Consider the following 19,386-nt stretch of genomic DNA (forward strand, 5'->3'; position numbering starts at 1 on the left):
CTTTCAGGGGCAAATGGGCAATGTTTGTCATCTCTTGTAGACATACCAGGGTGTCTTACTCAAGTTTTTGGTTCACTTGTTAATGGCCAATTCAGCATTATAGGTTCCTCTTGTTGCAAAGCCATCTCAGAGATTGAGGGAAATTGCTTGTCTAATTTGTTCCCCTCCAATCCCATCTTTGCTCCTTTGCTCAATAACTCCTGTGGTCAACCATCTAAAGGAAACGGACAAGTCTCCGGAATCACTACCGGTAAGGCCGCTTTACCGGGGATTTTACCAGGGAATCAAGACATACAGGAATGCTGGTCATCTCTTTCAGGTGTACCAGGGTGTCTTACAGATGTTATGAATTCACTCCTTAATGGCAGAGTTAACTTCTTTGGCCCTACTTGTTGTAAAGCCATCACTTTGGTCAGTGACCATTGCTTGCCTAAATTGTTCCCTTTTAACCCCGCTTTTCATTCAACAATTAAAAACGTTTGTTTAACTGGCTCTGGAGTTGGGGAACCTGCACCTTCACCACTAGGAGAAGATCAGATCACTGGGAGCGAGCTATATTTGCCAGTGAAACTGCCTTCCTAGGACTATCAGACGAGAATTTGGAAAAGACGTTGCAAAATGCTGGTCATCACTTTCAAGCATTAATCAGTGTGTGATGAGATTTATGGAACACTTCCAGAGGCGTATTTGTGTGGTCGGCCCTACTTGCTGCAAATCAATCACTGTTATTAGTCACAAGTGTTGGCCTAAGATGTTCCCACTCAACCCGCTGTTCCCTCCGTTGCTCAGGAGTAAATGCAAACTCAATTCTAGGGCAGCAAAAATACCCGAGAGAAGTTGATCATGCCTATGAATTCAGACAGGCTCATCCCTGGCTACTGTAACATTAATAATGCGTTGGCTAGTGATCGTAGGAAAATGCGGTCTTTTTTTGTTTTGGAGTTTAATTGAGACTTATGTTTCCCAGTGTGTTGATTTTAGAATTTTCAATTCATCAATAAAATTCTCGTTGGCATTTAAGCCACTGCATGCGCGTCATTCTTGTAATGAATTTAGTTCAAGTTGCATTTACTTGATTGATTTACTCTCTTTTAGAATGAGTCATGCTAAAAGGCATTGTGGCTTAATACATATGCTTAAAATATTATGCTAAGCCCATTTTTAAGAATTTATGTTTCCGTTCTAATTCATGCTACAATGTTGGGATCATCCAGTCCTAGAAAAAAATTAATGGCAATACGAAAATAGTATATCGAAATTATAACAACAACACAATATATCATTTAAAAAAAATTTAAATTATCTTGAGAAAAGAATTGGTAACTTTGGTTTCCTCTTGATTTTCTACATTTGAATTACTAAATGTTAAATACAACGAAAGAAAAGTGACCAACAAATAAAAAAATAGTTCGATGTGTGTTGGGTAACGACGTAATTTATCAAGACCTAGTTATGAGCCTTTTGACTATATAAATAAAATTTTGAAATCAAGAAAATGTGTTTATGCAGTTTAAATAATCTTTTCATGGTATTAGTATATTGGATATTCCATAAAATGTGGTTGTACAATGTCAAAATAAAAAAATGAATATAACAACATGTTTTGGTTATTTTCAATGATAATGTCTAATGTTTTAAAATAATGGACTGGAGTTAGAATTGTGGCTACCAAAAAAAGAAATCTGTTAGGACATATATGTTTTAACTTGATTAAGAACATATGTCACTTATTTATGTAGATTGGCTAATCCTTTGACAAAACGCACTCTACTTGTAATTGGGTAGTTCTAGGTGTTTTTAATACTTCAAGAAACAATGTTTCAAGGTCAAGTGTTGAAGTCATCAGGTCTGTCCAAGAAAAAGCAAGCTGAAGTGCAAAGTTTTTAAAGCGCAACACCTGCTCGATAGCTACCTCGACACCTGCTATCTGTCGAGATTTAAAATTTCAGATTTCTAATCTGATTTTCTTGGGATCCGTGAATATGTTTTTGGGCTTTCTTTTCTTCTAACCCTAAACATATAAAAGGATTATTTTAAGAGCCGTCAAGTGTGACACAAGTTGCATTAGCATTGAGCAATCTCTGTTCAAGCAAATTGTGATCAAAAGACAAAATTCTTGACCTAGTTCATCTTCCATCAAAAAGTTGCTGTGTATTTGCACCGTAGGGTTTTGTAACCAAGCATCTTCCTGCTATTCATCATAAAGGATGAACTAAAGAACTTTGCAGCCAACCATTCTTCCTAAGTTGGTGTTCTGAAGCCGCGTACTTGGATCCGCGCATTGGTTAGTCACGTACTTGGGAGCCGTGCATCAAAGGTGGGAACTGTCGCTACAGATCAAGTCCAATTGGGTATTGGGGTAAGGGTTTAACTGTAGGTTGGTAAGGTACTTGGGATTCCTTTACTTGTAACCGCTTGATTTGATAATAGTGGAGTTTCGGGAGTGGTGACCTGAAAATCACCCGGTGGGGTTTTTGCCGTTGGGGTTTTCCCCATTCGTAAACAAATCACCGTATTATTTATTTTCCGCTGCATATTTAGTTGTTGGTGATTTGTTTGTGCTTCCATAAAATTGCATGATTAATTGATTAATTAATTACTTGGTTAAATTAATTAATTAGGGTTAATCACTAGGGGTCATTCAGATTGTGACCTATCAGTCAGGGTAACAGATTCGCGCTTCACCACGGCAATCTTAAATTGCCCTGTGCCATTGAAATTTCACTTGCCTCAGTTTGAGCCGTTTGACAAACTCAAGGACCCTCAAGACCACCTCAACACCTTTAAGACGACACTAGGCCTTCAATAACCTCCTGGCAAAATACTGTGTTGTTCTTTCCCCACCACTCTCAAAGAAGCTGCAAGGGAGTGGTTCACGAAGTTACCAACATCGTCCATCAATAGCTTCGAGCAATTGAGCAATGCCTTTTTTACCCACTTCATTAGGGGACAATGCTCGAAGAGGCTAGCAGACCACTTACTCACCATTAGATAAGGGGAGAGAGAAACCCAGAAGTTGTACATGAAATGCTTTACTCGGGAGACTCTAGAGGTGGACGAAACTGACGACAAGGTGCAATTAACGACCTTTAAGGTGGAATTAAAGTATAAATAGTTTGTGGTTTCCGTCGCGAAGAATCCTTCTAAGACGATGGCAGAGATGCTCTTGAAGGCACAGAAGTACATCAACGCTGAGGACGTTTTAGCTGCCATAAAGGACGAGGAAAGGCCCGGAGACAAGGGAAGGAATGAGGACGATCATAGAGGACAAAAAAGGGAACGTTCAGATCGTTAGACTAGTGACAGGAGAAAAAGGAAAGACGAAAAAACTCCTCGAATGGTAAAATTCACTCCTTTAATTATGCCTGTTGACAAAATTTTGGTGCAGATTAAGATGAGCACTACCTCAAATGGCCAAGGCCATTACATTTGTCGCCCAATGTACGTGACAAAAAGAAGTATTGCTGGTTCCACAAGGATTATGGCCACTACACAGAGGATTGCAGGGACTTGTAAGAGCAGATAGAGGAGCTTATATGGAAAGGGAAACTACAGAAGTATGTGATAAAGAGGGAATCTGGTAGGTTCAGAGGTGACAACAAAAACCAGCTTGAATCTCCATCCAGGGACAAGGATCACATGTCCAAGCGCTTGCTAAGTGTGACCGATGAGATAAAAACGATCACAGGAGGCCCATCTACAGGTGGGTCGTTCAAATCCCTCAAGAAAGCATGCCAGAGGCAGGTGAACGATGTCCACATGCCTTCTATTAAGCAAAGATGGACAGACCATGACATGTTTTTCTCGGAAGAGGACGCTAGGGGAGCGAAGTAGCCTCATGACGACCCCCTGGTTATAATGCTCATGATAGAAGGATTCAACACCAGGAGAATCCTCGTGGACAATGGCAGCTCTATAGACATCATCTTCCTCTCTGCTTTTCAGCAGCTGAAGCTAGATCTAAGAAGACTTTTCCCATTCAACTCCCCCCTCGTCAGCTTCGGTGTAGACAGGGTGTACCCGAAGGGCATAGTGACATTGACGGTCACAGTGGGGACTCACCCGAGGCAGTTGACTCGTCAATTGGACTTCTTGATAGTAGACTGTCTTTCATCTTACAATGTGATCATCGGGAGACCCACGCTCAACCATTGGAAAGCAGCCACATCTACCTACTACTTGAAGGTAAAGTTTTTAACAGAGAATAGTGTGGGCGAGGTTAAAAGAGATCAAGTACTGGCCAGGGAATGCTACCAAGCCATGCTAGCAGCTAAAGAAAACCGTTCATGGATGATTGAAGAGAAGGAAAAGGATAAAGTAGAAGCCCTGGAGACAGTGGAGCTGATTGAAGGAGAAACAGCAAAGACGACTAGAATAGGGATGACATTGAGTCTCGAGATGAGGACGAGACTCGTACATTTTCTTAAAGAGAATCTAGATGTCTTTGCATGGAGTCACGAGAACATGCCAGGTATATCCACGAAGGTTATCCAACACAGGCTAATCGTGGACCCCGAGAAGAAGCCAGTCCAGTAGAGACAAAGTGTTTTTGCTCCCAAATGGAATTAAACAATCACGAACGAAGTTAACAAGCTCTTATTAGTAGGCTTTATTTGAGACATTTACTACCCAGATTGGCTCGCCAATGTCGTCCTGGTGAAGAAAGCAAATGGGAAATGGAGAATATGGGTGGATTTCACGGATCTGAACAAAGCCTGCCTAAAAGACAGTTTCCCTTTGCCAAGAATTGACCAGCTAGTGGATTCCACAGCAGGGCATAAACTACTGACGTTCATGGATGCATTCTTAGGGTACAATCAGTTAAAAATGGTAGAAGAAGACCAGGAGAAAACTGCCTTCATCACAAGCCAAGGACTTTATTGTTATAAGGTAATGCCCTTTGAACTGAAAAATGTAGGAGCAACCTATCAGAGGTTAGTAAATAAAATGTTCAGCAACTAGATCGGGAGAAATATGGAGGTATATGTACATGATTGCTAAGAGTAAAGAAGAGCTTGCTCATCTAGACGACCTCAAGGAAACATTTGCCACACTCAGACAGTACCAGATGAAGTTAAACCCTAGTAAGTGTGCCTTTAGAGTAGCCTTGGGGAAGTTCTTGGGATTCATGGTGTCCCAAAGGGGGATAGAGGCAAACCCAAAGAAAGTGTGAGCCATACTTGACATGACATCACCAAAGACTATCAAAGAAGTCTAGAAGCTCACAGGAAGGATAGCGGCACTTAACAAGTTCGTCTCTAAAGCAACGGACAAATGCTTACCCTTTTTCAAGACGTTGAAGCAAGCCTTTGCTTGGACCGATGAATGTGAGGCGGCATTTCAAGAACTGAAATGTTTCCTAAGCAATCAACCCCTTTTAAGTCCGTCCAAGGAAGGGGGAAACCTGTATCTGTATCTGGCAGTATCAGTCACAGCCGTGAGCGCAACCTTAATTCGAGAAGAGAAGAGGAAACATCTCCCATTTTACTACGTCAGTTAAGCTTTCCAAGAGGCAAAAGCCAAGTACCCAAGGATTGAAAAGATTGCGTTCACATTGATAGTAGTTTCGCATAAGTTGCGGCCTTATTTTTAGGCGAACCCTATCCTGGTAATGACGGACCAACCCATAAAGAAGTCCATGAACAAGCTCGAGGCAGTGGAATCCAATGGGCAATCGAGCTTAGCTAGTTCGACATCGAGTATCACCCCAGGACAACCAATAAGGTGCAGACTTTAGTGAACTTCATCACCAAGTTCACTCTTCCAAACGAGGACAGCCCCACCGATGAAGTAGAACGGTGGACGATACAGACCGATGGTTTGTTAGCCCAAAAGAGGGGAGAAGTAAGGGTCGTCATCATCACCCCATATGGAGAAATGCTTAAATATGGAGTTTAGTTAAAATTCCCAGCCACCAATAATGAAACTGAGTACGAAGGAATATTGATGGGTGTTAGGGTACTTTTATTTATTTTTATTGTTATTTTTTTACACCTAATTTTATTTGAGTACCACCTATTTATACCACTAATAAGTTATTGGATTTTCCCCAAATATTTTTCCTCTATTATTATGTTACTCACAAATGTTTCATATCTCATTATCTAAATTGGGTTATGATATAAAATATCATAAAAAAGCCCAAAAACTCATATTTTATCCAATTTTATTATCATTATTTAGCTAAGCCTAAAATCGGGCCTATGAACTCAATAAACACATCCTATTCTATTTAAAACCCAAGAATGCTTATACTTGGCAATATTTGAAAAGCCCATAATTCAAATCCATTGCAAAACAATTTTATCAATGGAATTCAAATCCATAATCAAAGCCCAATAACTTATTGTTGAATTCGTATTTTAAAAATCCAACCATTGGATCACATTTTCTATATGTTCCTAACATGCACGCCAATTTTCATGCCAATCAGATATAATTTACCATTTGGTCTTTAAACTCATCTTTTATGTGTTATTTTAAACTACAAAAACTTGAATTTAAACAATTGATTGATGACATGGCTATTAATCTTTGATTACCTTGAAATTTTGTAACCATGAAAAATATATGAAGATAATGTAATCTAACGGTATTATTAATGCTTGGCAAAAAGAAAAGTATCATGGCATAATTATTGCTTAAGTGTTACTATGGCAAAAAACCATGGCAATTGTTTTATAAAAGCTCATAGGGAGTTATCTTGAAGAATATGTTCTCACATTATAACCCATGAAACACATGGTCATCACTTGCATCACAACATTCATAAAATATATCTTCAACGCTCATGGAAAATACTCGATCCCACAAGCTTATCATTTAAATTATGATATGACTATTAGAAGCCATGAACGTTATTTATGGAATCCATCATAGTAAAGGTTATTTTCAAAGGTATTTTGAAAACTTGTCATATTGTTTCAGACATTACAATTAATTGCCCAAAAGACCCATTGCAAGTATCTAAAACAACCCAAAGAATATTTACTAATAAAAGTCCATGAGGAAGGAAAGCCCATGGCAACATATGTTGTTGATTTTGTAGGATGCACATAATTCGACCCAAGGGAACCAGCCCAGGTGAACAGGCCTATTCTAAGAGATCCTAGCAAGAAGCTGAGGACTGAAAGTAGGCAAAACAGCCTTTGTTCATCCCTGACCGAAGTACAATAAGAGAACCAAGTCCTTAAGAATGAACTAGAGGTTGTCCCATCGACTTTTGGTCACTCTCTACCTGACGTGAACAATACCCGAGGCTTGTAACATTAGCTGAAGTCTAAAAGGTGACAGAACTCCATCATCTTTTTCAAGACTGCACCTCCAGCGGAAGGGGAGTTGAAACCAAATTATTCAAACTCTAGCAAATTGATGCTATAAATGTTAAAAACATTCAAGACATGATTCATGTGTCAAGCCCATGAATCCTAAAGGGGGAAAAATTGGGAACATGTGGTTTGGAGGGCATAAAAGGACCTCCAACAGAACCCCCTGAAGTAGGCTTAGAACTTGACACCTGGCTTGGGGTGTTGAATCTTACTTCTTGGGGGTCTAAATCTCAGTTGCAGTTTTAGGATTTGCTTTCGATACACGCCCCAATTACATTGATTAAGCCCAGCCCCAGAAATCCTGACATTTAATGCAAAATCCCATAATTACGCAAAGAAGCAATGCAGCCCATAAAGCAAACCTTCTACTTCTGACCAAAAATCCTAGGAAGATTAACCCTGGTTCTCCACCTTTGATTAACCCTGCGTTTTTTGGACTAATGTTAATTAATGCTTCCCTAAAACTCCATTATAAAAGCATAAGCATCTCAGTCCAAAAACACACAGCTACTCCCTCTGAAACCCCTGGTCTATTTGCCATTTTGCTAGTAGTTTAGCTCTCTTTAGGCTCACTACTCATCCCTTTCAGCTCACATTCATCTAACCTCAGAAATTCTTTCCTTTCTTTTGCATAATCACAACCTATAAATGCCTCCCACTACTCACAAATAACCCACTACTCACAAAAAGCCTTAACCTCAGAATTAATCTCATCCCACTCACTCAAAACAGCCTATATTGTCTCATTCATGCCTTATGAACACACACTCATCAAAATCTTAGTTTAATTCTTGCTGCACTGAGCTAGGGATCTTTCTCTCCCTTCATTCCATCCTTTTTTTTTCCTCTTTTATTTGTAACAATGGAGCCTTTAATCCTTGTCTATTATTATTATGATGAAGGATATAATGTATTTGTAACAACTGAATTTTCCCTCACATTGATGTAATAATGGCTGAAAGTACTATAAATTTCCCTAACCGAGACACACAAGGACCCCAGGACTGAATATCTTCATAAATTTATTTAATCATTAACTTTTAGACTTTTAAGTGTAATTTCACCTTTACCGCTGAAGGACTGATTTGAACTATGACGCTGTAATAAGGACTAATAATATAACAAATTAACAATAATAATGTGTTTATTGGGCTTTATTGTTGTCTTCCTGTTCGAGTGCAGCCTCTATCTCTTGCTTGGGTGGACTTCCACAACACTAAAAGCCTTTGGGCTCTATTTCAAGGGCCTATCGTTGAGTTTCGCCTTGGCTATCCCATACTGTATTTGGGAACATCAAAATTTTCCCCTCGACAATGGGACTAAGGTTCAGAAAAGCACTAGGAGCAAAAAACTTGCTCCTCTAGAGTGATTCTAAGCTGGTAGTAGGAAAAATAAAGGAGGAATATGAAGCAAAGGATGAGAGAATGTGAAAATAACTTAGGCTAATGAAACATTTAACACAAGAGTTTGACTAGGTGGAATTCATGCAGATCCCAAAAAGCCAAAACATGATAGCAGATGAAATCACGAAGCTAGCCTCATCGAAAGGAAGACTAACGAGCATAGACTTAGAGATGGAAGTGCAAAAACATCCTAGCACTGAAGAAGTCTCTACATTTGCAATCCAAAGTACAAATAGCTAGATGACCCCAAACATGTCTTTCTTCCAAAATGGACACCTCCCATAAGATGTCGAGGAAGCCAGGAAGGTCAGGAAGAGAGCAGTTAGATTCACGATCTTGAATGATACCCTGTATAAGAGAGGTTTTTCAATGCCCTACTTGAAATGCGTCGGCGAGGAGGAAGCCAAATATATTCTAAAAGAGATCCATGGAGGGGTTTGCGGAGACCATGCCAGCACCAGATCCTTGGTAAGAAAAGTTATCTGAACAGGTTATTTCTAGCCTACTATGCAGGTAGACATGAGGGAGCTCGTCAAGAAGTGCGACAAGTGCCAGAGGTATGGGAATGTCCAATGCCTTCCAGCCAAGAGACTGACGACAATATCCTTCCTTTGGCCACTTGCACAATGAGGAATTGACATCGTTGGTCAGCTGCCACAAGGTAAGGGACAAGTAAAGTTTCTGCTAGTCGCTATTGATTATTTCATAATATGGGTTGAAATGGAGGCATTATCAACCATCACTGAAGTGAAAATCGAGAGCTTCATATGGAAGAACATAATTTGCAGGTTCGGGATTCCATGGATGATCATATCAGATAATGGGCAGCAGTTCGACAGTCAAGGTTTCAAGGATTTTTGCTCAAGGCTAAGGATCAAGAACCAGTTCTCATCCCCAGGACATTCACAAGCAAACGGACAAACAGAGGTGACTAATTGAACACTACTCAAGATCATCAAAGCCAAGTTGGACGAAGCTAAGGGAGTCTGGCCTGAGGAATTGCCCAATGTCTTATGGGCTTACAGAACTACAGTAAGAAGCCTAACAGGAGAAACCCCCTTCAAGCTCACTTACAGCATTGAAGCAATAATCCTGGTTGAGGTGGGAATAACCAGCATCAAATGAGAAATATTTCACGAAGAGAGCAACGATGATCAACTAAAGGTCAACCTGGACTGCTTGGATGAAGTTAAAGATGGAGCCTCTAGTAAGATGATGAAGTACCAGCAGAAGATGGCCGACTACTACAACAAGAGAGTGAGGCTCAGATGACTTGACATAGGGGACCTCGTCCTATGCAAGGTCACCCCGACAACCAAAGACCTAACCCAAGGGAAACTCGGCCCAACTTGGGAAGGACCTTACTGGGTAATCCATTATTCCAGACAAGGTAGTTATCACCTGAAGACCTTAGACAGGCGGAGGCTTCCACGACCAAGGAATATTAAGCACTTGAAGATGTACCACCAATAAATGTAATAGGTAATTGTATTCATTTTCAAAAGCAATAAAAGAACCATTTAGCCAAGGACTCATTACTAACAAACCCAGCAGCTTAAAAGCTAAAGAAATGGCTAAGTAATAAGATTCTGCATAGATGGATGTAAGTTACTGACAAAGCCAAAGGATGATAAGATCTCTTAAGAGGGTGTAAGTCATAAAAAGAAAAATGGCTAAGTAACAAGATTCTACCTAAACGGGTGTAAGTTACTAGCGAAGCCAAATGATGACAAAATCCCTTAAGAGGGTGTAAGTCATAAAAGGAAAAATGGTAAGTAACAAGATTCCGCTTAGACAGATATAAGTTACTGATGAAGCCAAAGGATGACAAAATCCCTTAAGAGGGTGTAAGTCATAAAAAGAAAATTGGATAAATAACAAAATTCTACCTAGATGGATGTAATTTATTGACGAAACCAAAGAATGGCAAAATCCCTTAAGAGGGTGTAAGTCACACAAAAAAAAAAAAAAATGGTTAACAAAATTCCGCCTAGACGGATGTAAGTTATTGACGAGGCTGATGAACAACAAAATCCCTAAAAGGGGTTTGGGTCACAGGAAATTAGCTAAGTGTCAAAATCTGCCTAGATGGAAATAAAGTGCTGACGCAGGCAAAGAATGACAAAATCCCTTAAAGGTCACAACTGAAAATTTGGCTAAGTACAAGGTATTGATATTGAAAGAGTAAATAAAGGAACAAGGCAAATAGTAATCACACAGAAACAGGAGTACAAGTAAGTAAGTATGCAATCACGAGTATAATTAAAAGCCCAAAAAACAACGGGCAGTTACCATTGTTTTCACATTAGAATTAAAGGCCCATAAACAATGAGCAAATAACATTGTTCTTAAGCTAGAATACTGTTTTGAAAGTAGAATTTAAAAATCCCAAAACACACTGGGCAACAAAAGTATAAAAAAAGAAAAAGAAAAAAGATGAACATAAGGCAGGGTCAAGTAGCAGCATCATCGTCACCATCTGGAGGAGGCATAGAAGTATCCCCAGAAGCAACATCAGCAGGAGCGGTGGATTGGGAAGCCTCATCCGCCACCATCTCCTGGTCGACCACTTCCATGTCGAGATTCTCGAGATCTACTCCAGAAGGATGTTTGACCAGATACCAACGAAGGATCTCAAAACCTTTAAAATACCAACTGAAAAGCACCGTGTTATCTCTTTAGTCTGCTGGAAAGCTTCAACAGCCTTAGTAGCAATGGTTTTGAGTTTCTCCTTGGCAACCAAAAGTTGTTTGTCCTTTTCCAGAGTTAGTTGCCATTTAGCTTTGAGGTCGTCACTCAAGGTCTTGGCCATCTCCTTTAAGGTGTTGGCCTCGTTTATGGCAATAATCAAATCTTTCTTCAACTTCGAGTTCTCCGCCTCTAAGTCCGCCACCCTGGACACCGCAGACTCGACCTTGGTCTCCTGTGTAAGATACCCTGAAAGAAGGAACCAGATCTTAGAACAATACAAAAAAAAAAAAAAAAAAAAAAAAAAAATTATACAGATACACTACATGGACGAAACCTTGGAGCTGGGGGGCTTTCAGGGGCAAATGGGCAATGTTTGTCATCTCTTGTAGACATACCAGGGTGTCTTACTCAAGTTTTTGGTTCACTTGTTAATGGCCAATTCAGCATTATAGGTTCCTCTTGTTGCAAAGCCATCTCAGAGATTGAGGGAAATTGCTTGTCTAATTTGTTCCCCTCCAATCCCATCTTTGCTCCTTTGCTCAATAACTCCTGTGGTCAACCATCTAAAGGAAACGGACAAGTCTCCGGAATCACTACCGGTAAGGCCGCTTTACCGGGGATTTTACTAGGGAATCAAGACATAAAGGAATGCTGGTCATCTCTTTCAGGTGTACCAGGGTGTCTTACAGATGTTATGAATTCACTCCTTAATGGCAGAGTTAACTTCTTTGGCCCTACTTGTTGTAAAGCCATCACTTTGGTCAGTGACCATTGCTTGCCTAAATTGTTCCCTTTTAACCCCGCTTTTCATTCAACAATTAAAAACGTTTGTTTAATTGGCTCTGGAGTTGGGGAACCTGCACCTTCACCACTAGGAGAAGATCAGATCACTGGGAGCAAGCTATATTTGCCAGTGAAACTGCCTTTCCTAGGACTATCAGACGAGAATTGGGAAAAAGACGTTGCAAAATGCTGGTCATTACTTTCAAGCATTAATCAGTGTGTTGATGAGATTTATGGAACACTTTCCAAAGGCGTATTTAGTGTGGTCGGTCCTGCTTGCTGCAAATCAATCACTGTTATTAGTCACAAGTGTTGGCCTAAGATGTTCCCACTCAACCCGCTGTTCCCTCCGTTGCTCAGGAGTAAATGCAAACTCAATTCTAGGGCAGCAAAAATACCCGAGAGAAGTTGATCATGCCTATGAATTCAGACAGGCTCATCCCTGGCTACTGTAACATTAATAATGCGTTGGCTAGTGATCGTAGGAAAATTCGGTCTTTTTTTGTTTTGGAGTTTAATTGAGACTTATGTTTCCCAGTGTGTTGATTTTAGAATTTTCAATTCATCAATAAAATTCTCGTTGGCATTTAAGCCACTGCATGCGCGTCATTCTTGTAATGAATTTAGTTCAAGTTGCATTTACTTGATTGATTTACTCTCTTTTAGAATGAGTCATGCTAAAAGGCATTGTGGCTTAATACATATGCTTAAAATATTATGCTAAGCCCATTTTTAAGAATTTATGTTTCCGTTCTAATTCATGCTACAATGTTGGGATCATCTAGTCCTAGAAAAAAATTAATGGCAATACGAAAATAGTATATCGAAATTATAACGACAACACAATATATCATTTAAAAAAACAAATTGAAATTATCTTGAGAAAAGAATTGGTAACTTTGGTTTCCTCTTGATTTTCAACATTTGAATTACTAAATGTTAAATACAACGAAAGAAAAGTGACCAACAAATAAAAAATAGTTGGATGTGTGTTGGGTAACCACGTAATTTATCAAGACCTAGTTATGAGCCTTTTGACTATATAAATAAAATTTTGAAATCAAGAAAATGTGTTTATGCAGTTTAAATAATTTTTTCATGGTATTGGTATATTGGATATTCCATAAAATGTGGTTGTACAATGTCAAAATAAAAAAATGAATATAACAACATGTTTTGGTTATTTTCAATGATAGTGTCTTATGTTTTAAAATAATGGACTGGAGTTAGAATTGTGGCTACCAAAAAAAGAAATCGAATAGTGTCTTGGCTTGACATTAAAAAACAATCATTATGGGTCGTACATCACAAATTTTCAAATATTATTATAACTATATATGTAAAAAAAAAAAATGTAGGAAAAAAGAAGAAGATGAATATTGTGTCCTATGAATTGTGAGTTGAATTTTTTTTTTTTGTAATACAATATGCATATAGAGTGTTACGAACCACAAATAGTCCGCCAAGGACCAAAAACCCTCATTTCCCTCAAAAAACAATTAGTATGTGTAGTTTTTCAGTAAAAACAAAACATAAGTATTAATAATTTAAAAAAAAAAAGTTTTCTGTTTATATATAAATATATGTTTTTATTAGGACGTCAAATAAATTTAATTCCTATATATAAAACTATATTTTTTAGGCATTTCGTCTTTATTATAAATTTTGATGTTATTTTGATACATTTAAAGAGGTTTACAATCCCATAAGTAATAAGTAGTATATACCAAGTATTTAAATTAAATGAACATTAACAAATTCTTTAGTGATGCATCATTCAGTTTTTTTTTTTTTTTTTTGGTGCGCAAATGCTACTAATTAAAGATAAATTTAAAATATAAGTTAATACCATTATTATTGGAAGAACGTCAAGTTACACCCAGTGCGGCTTTAGACTGGTTCTCAACCTCATGTTTCAAAATATTCCATTGCCTTTCATATGTGTCATTTTAATCACATAAGATCACAATGTTAAGGATTAAAATGACACATTTAAAATAATAATAAAAATGATACATTTAAAAGAACAAAGTGAAACTTTACAAACTACTCATATATCTTCATATTGAAAGTTGAATTTTGAAAATCTAATCTTTGGATTGCATGTTCTTATTATATTCTTCATGCTTGCAAAATTTCAAAAAAATCAACGATCAATTGTTATATCATCAAACAAATGTTAAAATTTCAAGTTTTTGTGATTTAAAATTGTGTATAAAAAATAAGTTTATTAATCAAATAGTAAATAACATCTGATTTGAATGAAATTTGATATACATGATTTGATATGCAGAATATATGAAAAGTCTGAAAAGTTTATTTCCAAACTAGTTGGGAGGGAAATTGTATTCCATTTAAAAGGACTGAGCAGCAAAGTAATAACTTTACCCAAGTTAATAAACGAAATTAGTGATACTACTGAGGGGACCAAACATTAAATTGAAAACTTTACGGGGACCCGGTTACTAATTACGCCATCTATAAAGATCAAGAAAAACCTAACGATAGTGTCTCTTATTCCAAATACTATCACAGCTCCCGATTCCAAGCGCAGACAGGACGAGAAAACTGAAATATCACTTTTGCTGCTAGGGTTTCTCTTTCTCCTTCGTATTTTTCCTCAGGTTCAAATCTCTCTCTCTCTCTCTCTCTCTCTCTCTCTCTGTGTTTGTGTTTCTGTTTATACATCTTGCTTATTTTCTTCTTCTTTTCCGTTCTTTTAGACCTAAATTTTGTCAAGAACAATATTTTGGGGAAAAACAATTTTCTTCGTCAAAACCTAGGGTTTTTTGGGGAAATTTTTGCGTTTGACAAACAGTGTAGTATTTATTTATTTTGATTTTCGCATCGTACTCCCGTCGATTTGAGGGAAATAAGCCCTAATTTTTATTGCTGAACCTTAATGAAATTAACTTTTAGGGTTGGTTTTGGAGAGTCTTAAAAATCAAGTTGGGAAAAAGTTTAACTATATCTAGAAAAAGTAAAGCTCTGAATAAACTGGTAGGTTAACAGATTTCTGTTACTGGGTTTTCTTTAATTTCTTGTAAATTGAGTATTATATCTACTGGGTATGAACAATGTTCGTTGGGAATGGAGTTTCGAACTGTTTGATCAGGAACCATATTATATTGATGGGTTTGTGTTCTAGTTTTCTATTTTAATATATGGTTGTTACTTGAATGTGGCCTTTCAAGTTATTTTAACCATCTTCTTTGAATTAATTTTTTTTTTTTTTTTGTCATTTTAGGCTTCGCTTTTTTGTGTTAATTTTACTATAGTCTTGACGCTGGTTGTGGTTTTTGCGCTATTGTTCTTCAGTGGAGTAGTGTATATGGTTGCATTTTAAGTTTTTAGTTTGTTTGATGCGGTCAAATATTACTGCTACGTTGGTAATATACTTTTTACAAGGAAAAAGTATGCTGGTTTTTTGGTTATAGCTGGCGGAAATTGTTGACACATCTAGTTTTTGATTACAATGCGCTTGTGAGCTGTAAATTAATTGATTTAACTCCCTTTCTTTGTGATTGACAGTTCTCATTGGAAAAATGACTCGCATATATGTGGGAAACTTGGACCCACGGGTTAACGAGAGGGATCTTGAAGATGCATTTCGTGATTTTGGAGTTATAGAAAGGTAGCATGGTTTTGAACATTCACCTTTTATATCATTTGCTCTCAATTTTTTTGGAAATGTTACTAATTACCGCTTACTCCTGTTTACTCTGAAGGTTTGTTTGTTAATAATACAGTTTCTCTGCAGCTTTGTTTTATTGAATACTTCTTTAATTCCTTCTTTCATCATGCTTTTTACCTTGAGTTCAAAATGGTATTTGACTATAGAATATCATATAAATCAACATCATTGGGTATGATAGATTCAAGCAACTCATTCTATTAGATTACTTTAGCTGTGCTTTGTTTGGGCCCAGTTCAGTAGTTAGCCATGCTTTTGCTTCTTAAGTTAAAGTAACTCTCTTTTTTTTTTTTTTTCTTTTAATACTGAAATTACTGCTTCCATATGAGAACACTGATTATCAATCTTTAAAATTTTTAGTTTCTTCTTGTTGCTTTGATAAAGCATGTGACAGTGAATCAATAAAGAAGATAGCTGTTCTAATAAAGGAATACATTCTATGTATATTGTTGTTTTGAAGTTGCTATGATAGCAATTAATTGTTTCTTCTATTTTACTCTCAAATTATCAATTTTCTGTGCAGTGTTTGGGTTGCACGCAGACCACCAGGTTATGCTTTTATTGACTTTGAGGATCGTAGGGATGCAGAGGATGCAATCCGTGAAATAGATGGTATGTGTGAAAGGTTCTCAAGTTTTTACAATATCTTTCTTGTATTTTATGCCTGTTTTTATTCTTTCTAACAGATTGTCCCTCTTGGAAAATTTTTGTTTGCAAGCAATTCCTTTTTGGTTAGTGACTTTTTTGGTCTTTAGTTTGCCTCAGCTCTGTGATGGGAGGCCTCTGGCTGTGAAAATGGTCCTTTTCTTCTTCTACTGCTTCAATTTTTTGTTTGAGCCGGCATGCTTCACTGGGCCTTTTAACTGTCCCTTAAATTATTGGACAAATAAAATTTGGTGGTAAAGAGAGATAAGTATTTATCAGTGGAATTCAATGGCATCAGAGGGTGTTGGTGATGAGATGAACATCTTTTGCATACCGGGTCTTCTCTTTTGAGATGTTTGCAATTAGGTTCAACATGGGAGCATTTGGACTAATCTGTGCCTTAGTAGACTGAAATATGATCCAGCAACCTTAGAAATATGAGTGTTATAACCAAATTATCTTATTTACCTGAAATGAAAAATTGTAAACTGAATTCATTTTAACCATTATAATTTGTATGGCTAATTTTCATGAATGAACATGCCATATATATATATTAATGCATTTTTAAAAGTGCTTTCTAATGCTAATACATTTTCTCTCTACAATGCCTCTTGGAGTGCCTGTGTTTTGTTGCTCTTTACTCTCTCTCTCTCTCTCTCTCTCTCTCTCTTTCTCTCTCTCTCTCTCTATATATATATATATATTGTATTTCTGGGTAGCTTCTCTAGTTCAGTAAACTAAGAATTGTTCAAGAGTCTGCAAGTGTTTACCAGCAGGGAATGTTCTATGCCCTTCTGAACAATGTTTTTCTCTACTCGATCTTGAGTGTGCTTCAATTTAGTTTGCTTTTCTACTTGCTTTTGGTGCCACCTTCTCTTCAGGTAGTTGATACTGTCTGTAGTTTGTTTAGAGAATTTTTTAACTCTTCAGAGATGCATCTTTTCTCTAGCACCATGCCTAATTTATAGAACTTCTGTCATAACTAGTTATTCCTGTTTCTGGAACAGGCAAGAATGGCTGGAGAGTGGAGCTTTCTCACAACTCTAGAGGTGGGGGTGGTGGTCGTGGAGGGGGTCGTGGTCGCTCTGGAGGTTCTGATTTGAAGTGCTATGAGTGTGGTGAGGCTGGTCACTTTGCTCGTGAATGCCGTCTGCGTGGTGGTTCAGGAAGACGTCGTAGCCGCAGCCCCCCACGGTACCGGAGGAGCCCAAGTTATGGTCGAAGGTAAGATAGTGTCTAATATTCTTTTTTAAACTAGTGTCATTTAATTTTCCTCATTCAGTTTCAATAAATTGATGTTGACATCTTGTGTGGGACTACAAGATGGTAGATATGAAGATCTTTTTGAATATATGTTTAATTGAATGTACTCTATTGTCTACTGCCTTTTGACACTTACTATGTACCAGGAGCTACAGTCCCCGTGGACGGGCCTCCCCAAGACGCCGCAGTTTGACACCTCGTGGGCGTAGTAGTTACAGCAGGTCACCACCACCATACCGTGCACGTGAGGAATTGCCATATGCTAATGGGTGAGGTTACTTTCACATGGACACAGAAGTGCACATATGCAGACACATTTTGATGAGACGTCAGTTTAGAGTTCACTTGTGATTAATTTACTAATCTTCATATCTGCTGTAACTTTATGCAGAAATGGTCTGAGGGATCGACGCCGAAGCCGAAGCTGAGCATTTCAGGCTTGGTCACTTGCTTTGTAAGAGGACTGTGGGATTGAATATTGTTTAGTGTGCTTGGACTTCAGTACTGTTTAAATCGGGCGACGCCCTCAGCTTCTACTCTTGAATTGGATAAGTTCCTTTCTTTCTTTAATTGAGTTGGATTTTCTTTTTCTACCTAATTCAGAATATGTAGTTACATTATAGGAGGAGATCTTAAGCATTATAATTTTATTAAGGACAGTTAAATGAGAGCGTTGCTAAAAACCTATGCTTTTGTTTTTGGTGTGTTGAGGTGTCATCTGGTTCTGCTTCATTGTTGATGTGCTTCTGCACTCCCCTGGATTTCGTTCTTCATTGCCCAGATCTGGGATCTTCAATTTTGAATGGTTGTTGGTCCCAGCCTGCTACTTCTGTAGACTGCTACTTCTGTAGATGCTTCTATTTGATTGAATCTCTCCAGTTGTGATGCGCCTCCCTCTCTTGTGGCATTTCTTTTATTTAACTTGAAAGGATTGAGGAGCTGCGTCAAACACTTCTGGCAGGTATTTATATCTGTTCTACAGAAGTTGGGTTTTTGGGGTTCTCCTTTAACAAGTGGGTTTATTTTCGTTCATGGTTGAAATTGGATTTTACTTAAAAAGATAGATTTAGGTGTAAGGTCAATAGGAAGGCTTTTTATTTTTATTTTTGTTGTTTGTTTAAAAAAGGTCTTGGACTTAAAATAAAATTTTAAATTTGCAAGGGATAATCTTGAATCTCGGAAATGTATTGGGTTGCGAATGGTTCTAAAAGTTCCATCTTAGTCTTGGCATTTAAATGAATCTTACTTTTCCTTTATGGGGTGGGAATGGATTTGACATTAGCCCTTTAAGTTTCTTAATATTACTCCATATGTGCATTCTTTAATTTCCTTCTCGTCTTTTACTTTTCTTTCTCCTTCATATCTTTTGGGTCATGGGTTTCTCGTGCTGTGGTTTTGTGACCTTGGCTAAAGTATGTGGTGACCTCAGCTATGAATATGGTGTTGGTAGAAGATCAGGAGTTCCTCCAATTGAAGAGGATCTGTGGCAGTTGGTGTTAATGCTAAGCTCCCTAAATTTGCTTGGCCTTTAGTGCTAAAGCCGCTTCCTCTTTAGTGCTAAAGTGGCTCCCTTAGT

At 37.8% G+C, this 19,386-nt stretch overlaps 2 protein-coding genes across 2 annotated transcripts; both read left to right on the forward strand.

The window, feature by feature from the left end:
• Positions 1-3,858: 3,858 nt before the first annotated feature.
• LOC112004567 (uncharacterized) lies at positions 3,859-9,670 on the forward strand. The gene is made up of 4 exons (XM_024036811.1): positions 3,859-4,471; positions 4,634-4,890; positions 9,245-9,288; positions 9,520-9,670. The coding sequence occupies exons 1-4, from the start codon at positions 3,859-3,861 to the stop codon at positions 9,668-9,670; spliced, it is 1,065 nt and encodes a 354-aa protein (XP_023892579.1).
• A 5,025-nt stretch (positions 9,671-14,695) lies between these two features.
• Positions 14,696-18,495, forward strand: LOC111987342 (serine/arginine-rich splicing factor RSZ22A). The gene is made up of 6 exons (XM_024019046.2): positions 14,696-14,829; positions 15,737-15,839; positions 16,423-16,511; positions 17,555-17,771; positions 17,957-18,079; positions 18,202-18,495. The coding sequence occupies exons 2-6, from the start codon at positions 15,751-15,753 to the stop codon at positions 18,236-18,238; spliced, it is 555 nt and encodes a 184-aa protein (XP_023874814.1). The 5' UTR covers positions 14,696-14,829; positions 15,737-15,750; the 3' UTR covers positions 18,239-18,495.
• The last annotated feature ends 891 nt before the right edge of the window (positions 18,496-19,386 follow it).

Source organism: Quercus suber, unplaced genomic scaffold (assembly GCF_002906115.3).
Source record: "Quercus suber isolate HL8 unplaced genomic scaffold, Cork oak 2.0 scaffold_112, whole genome shotgun sequence".
Lineage (NCBI taxonomy): Eukaryota > Viridiplantae > Streptophyta > Magnoliopsida > Fagales > Fagaceae > Quercus > Quercus suber.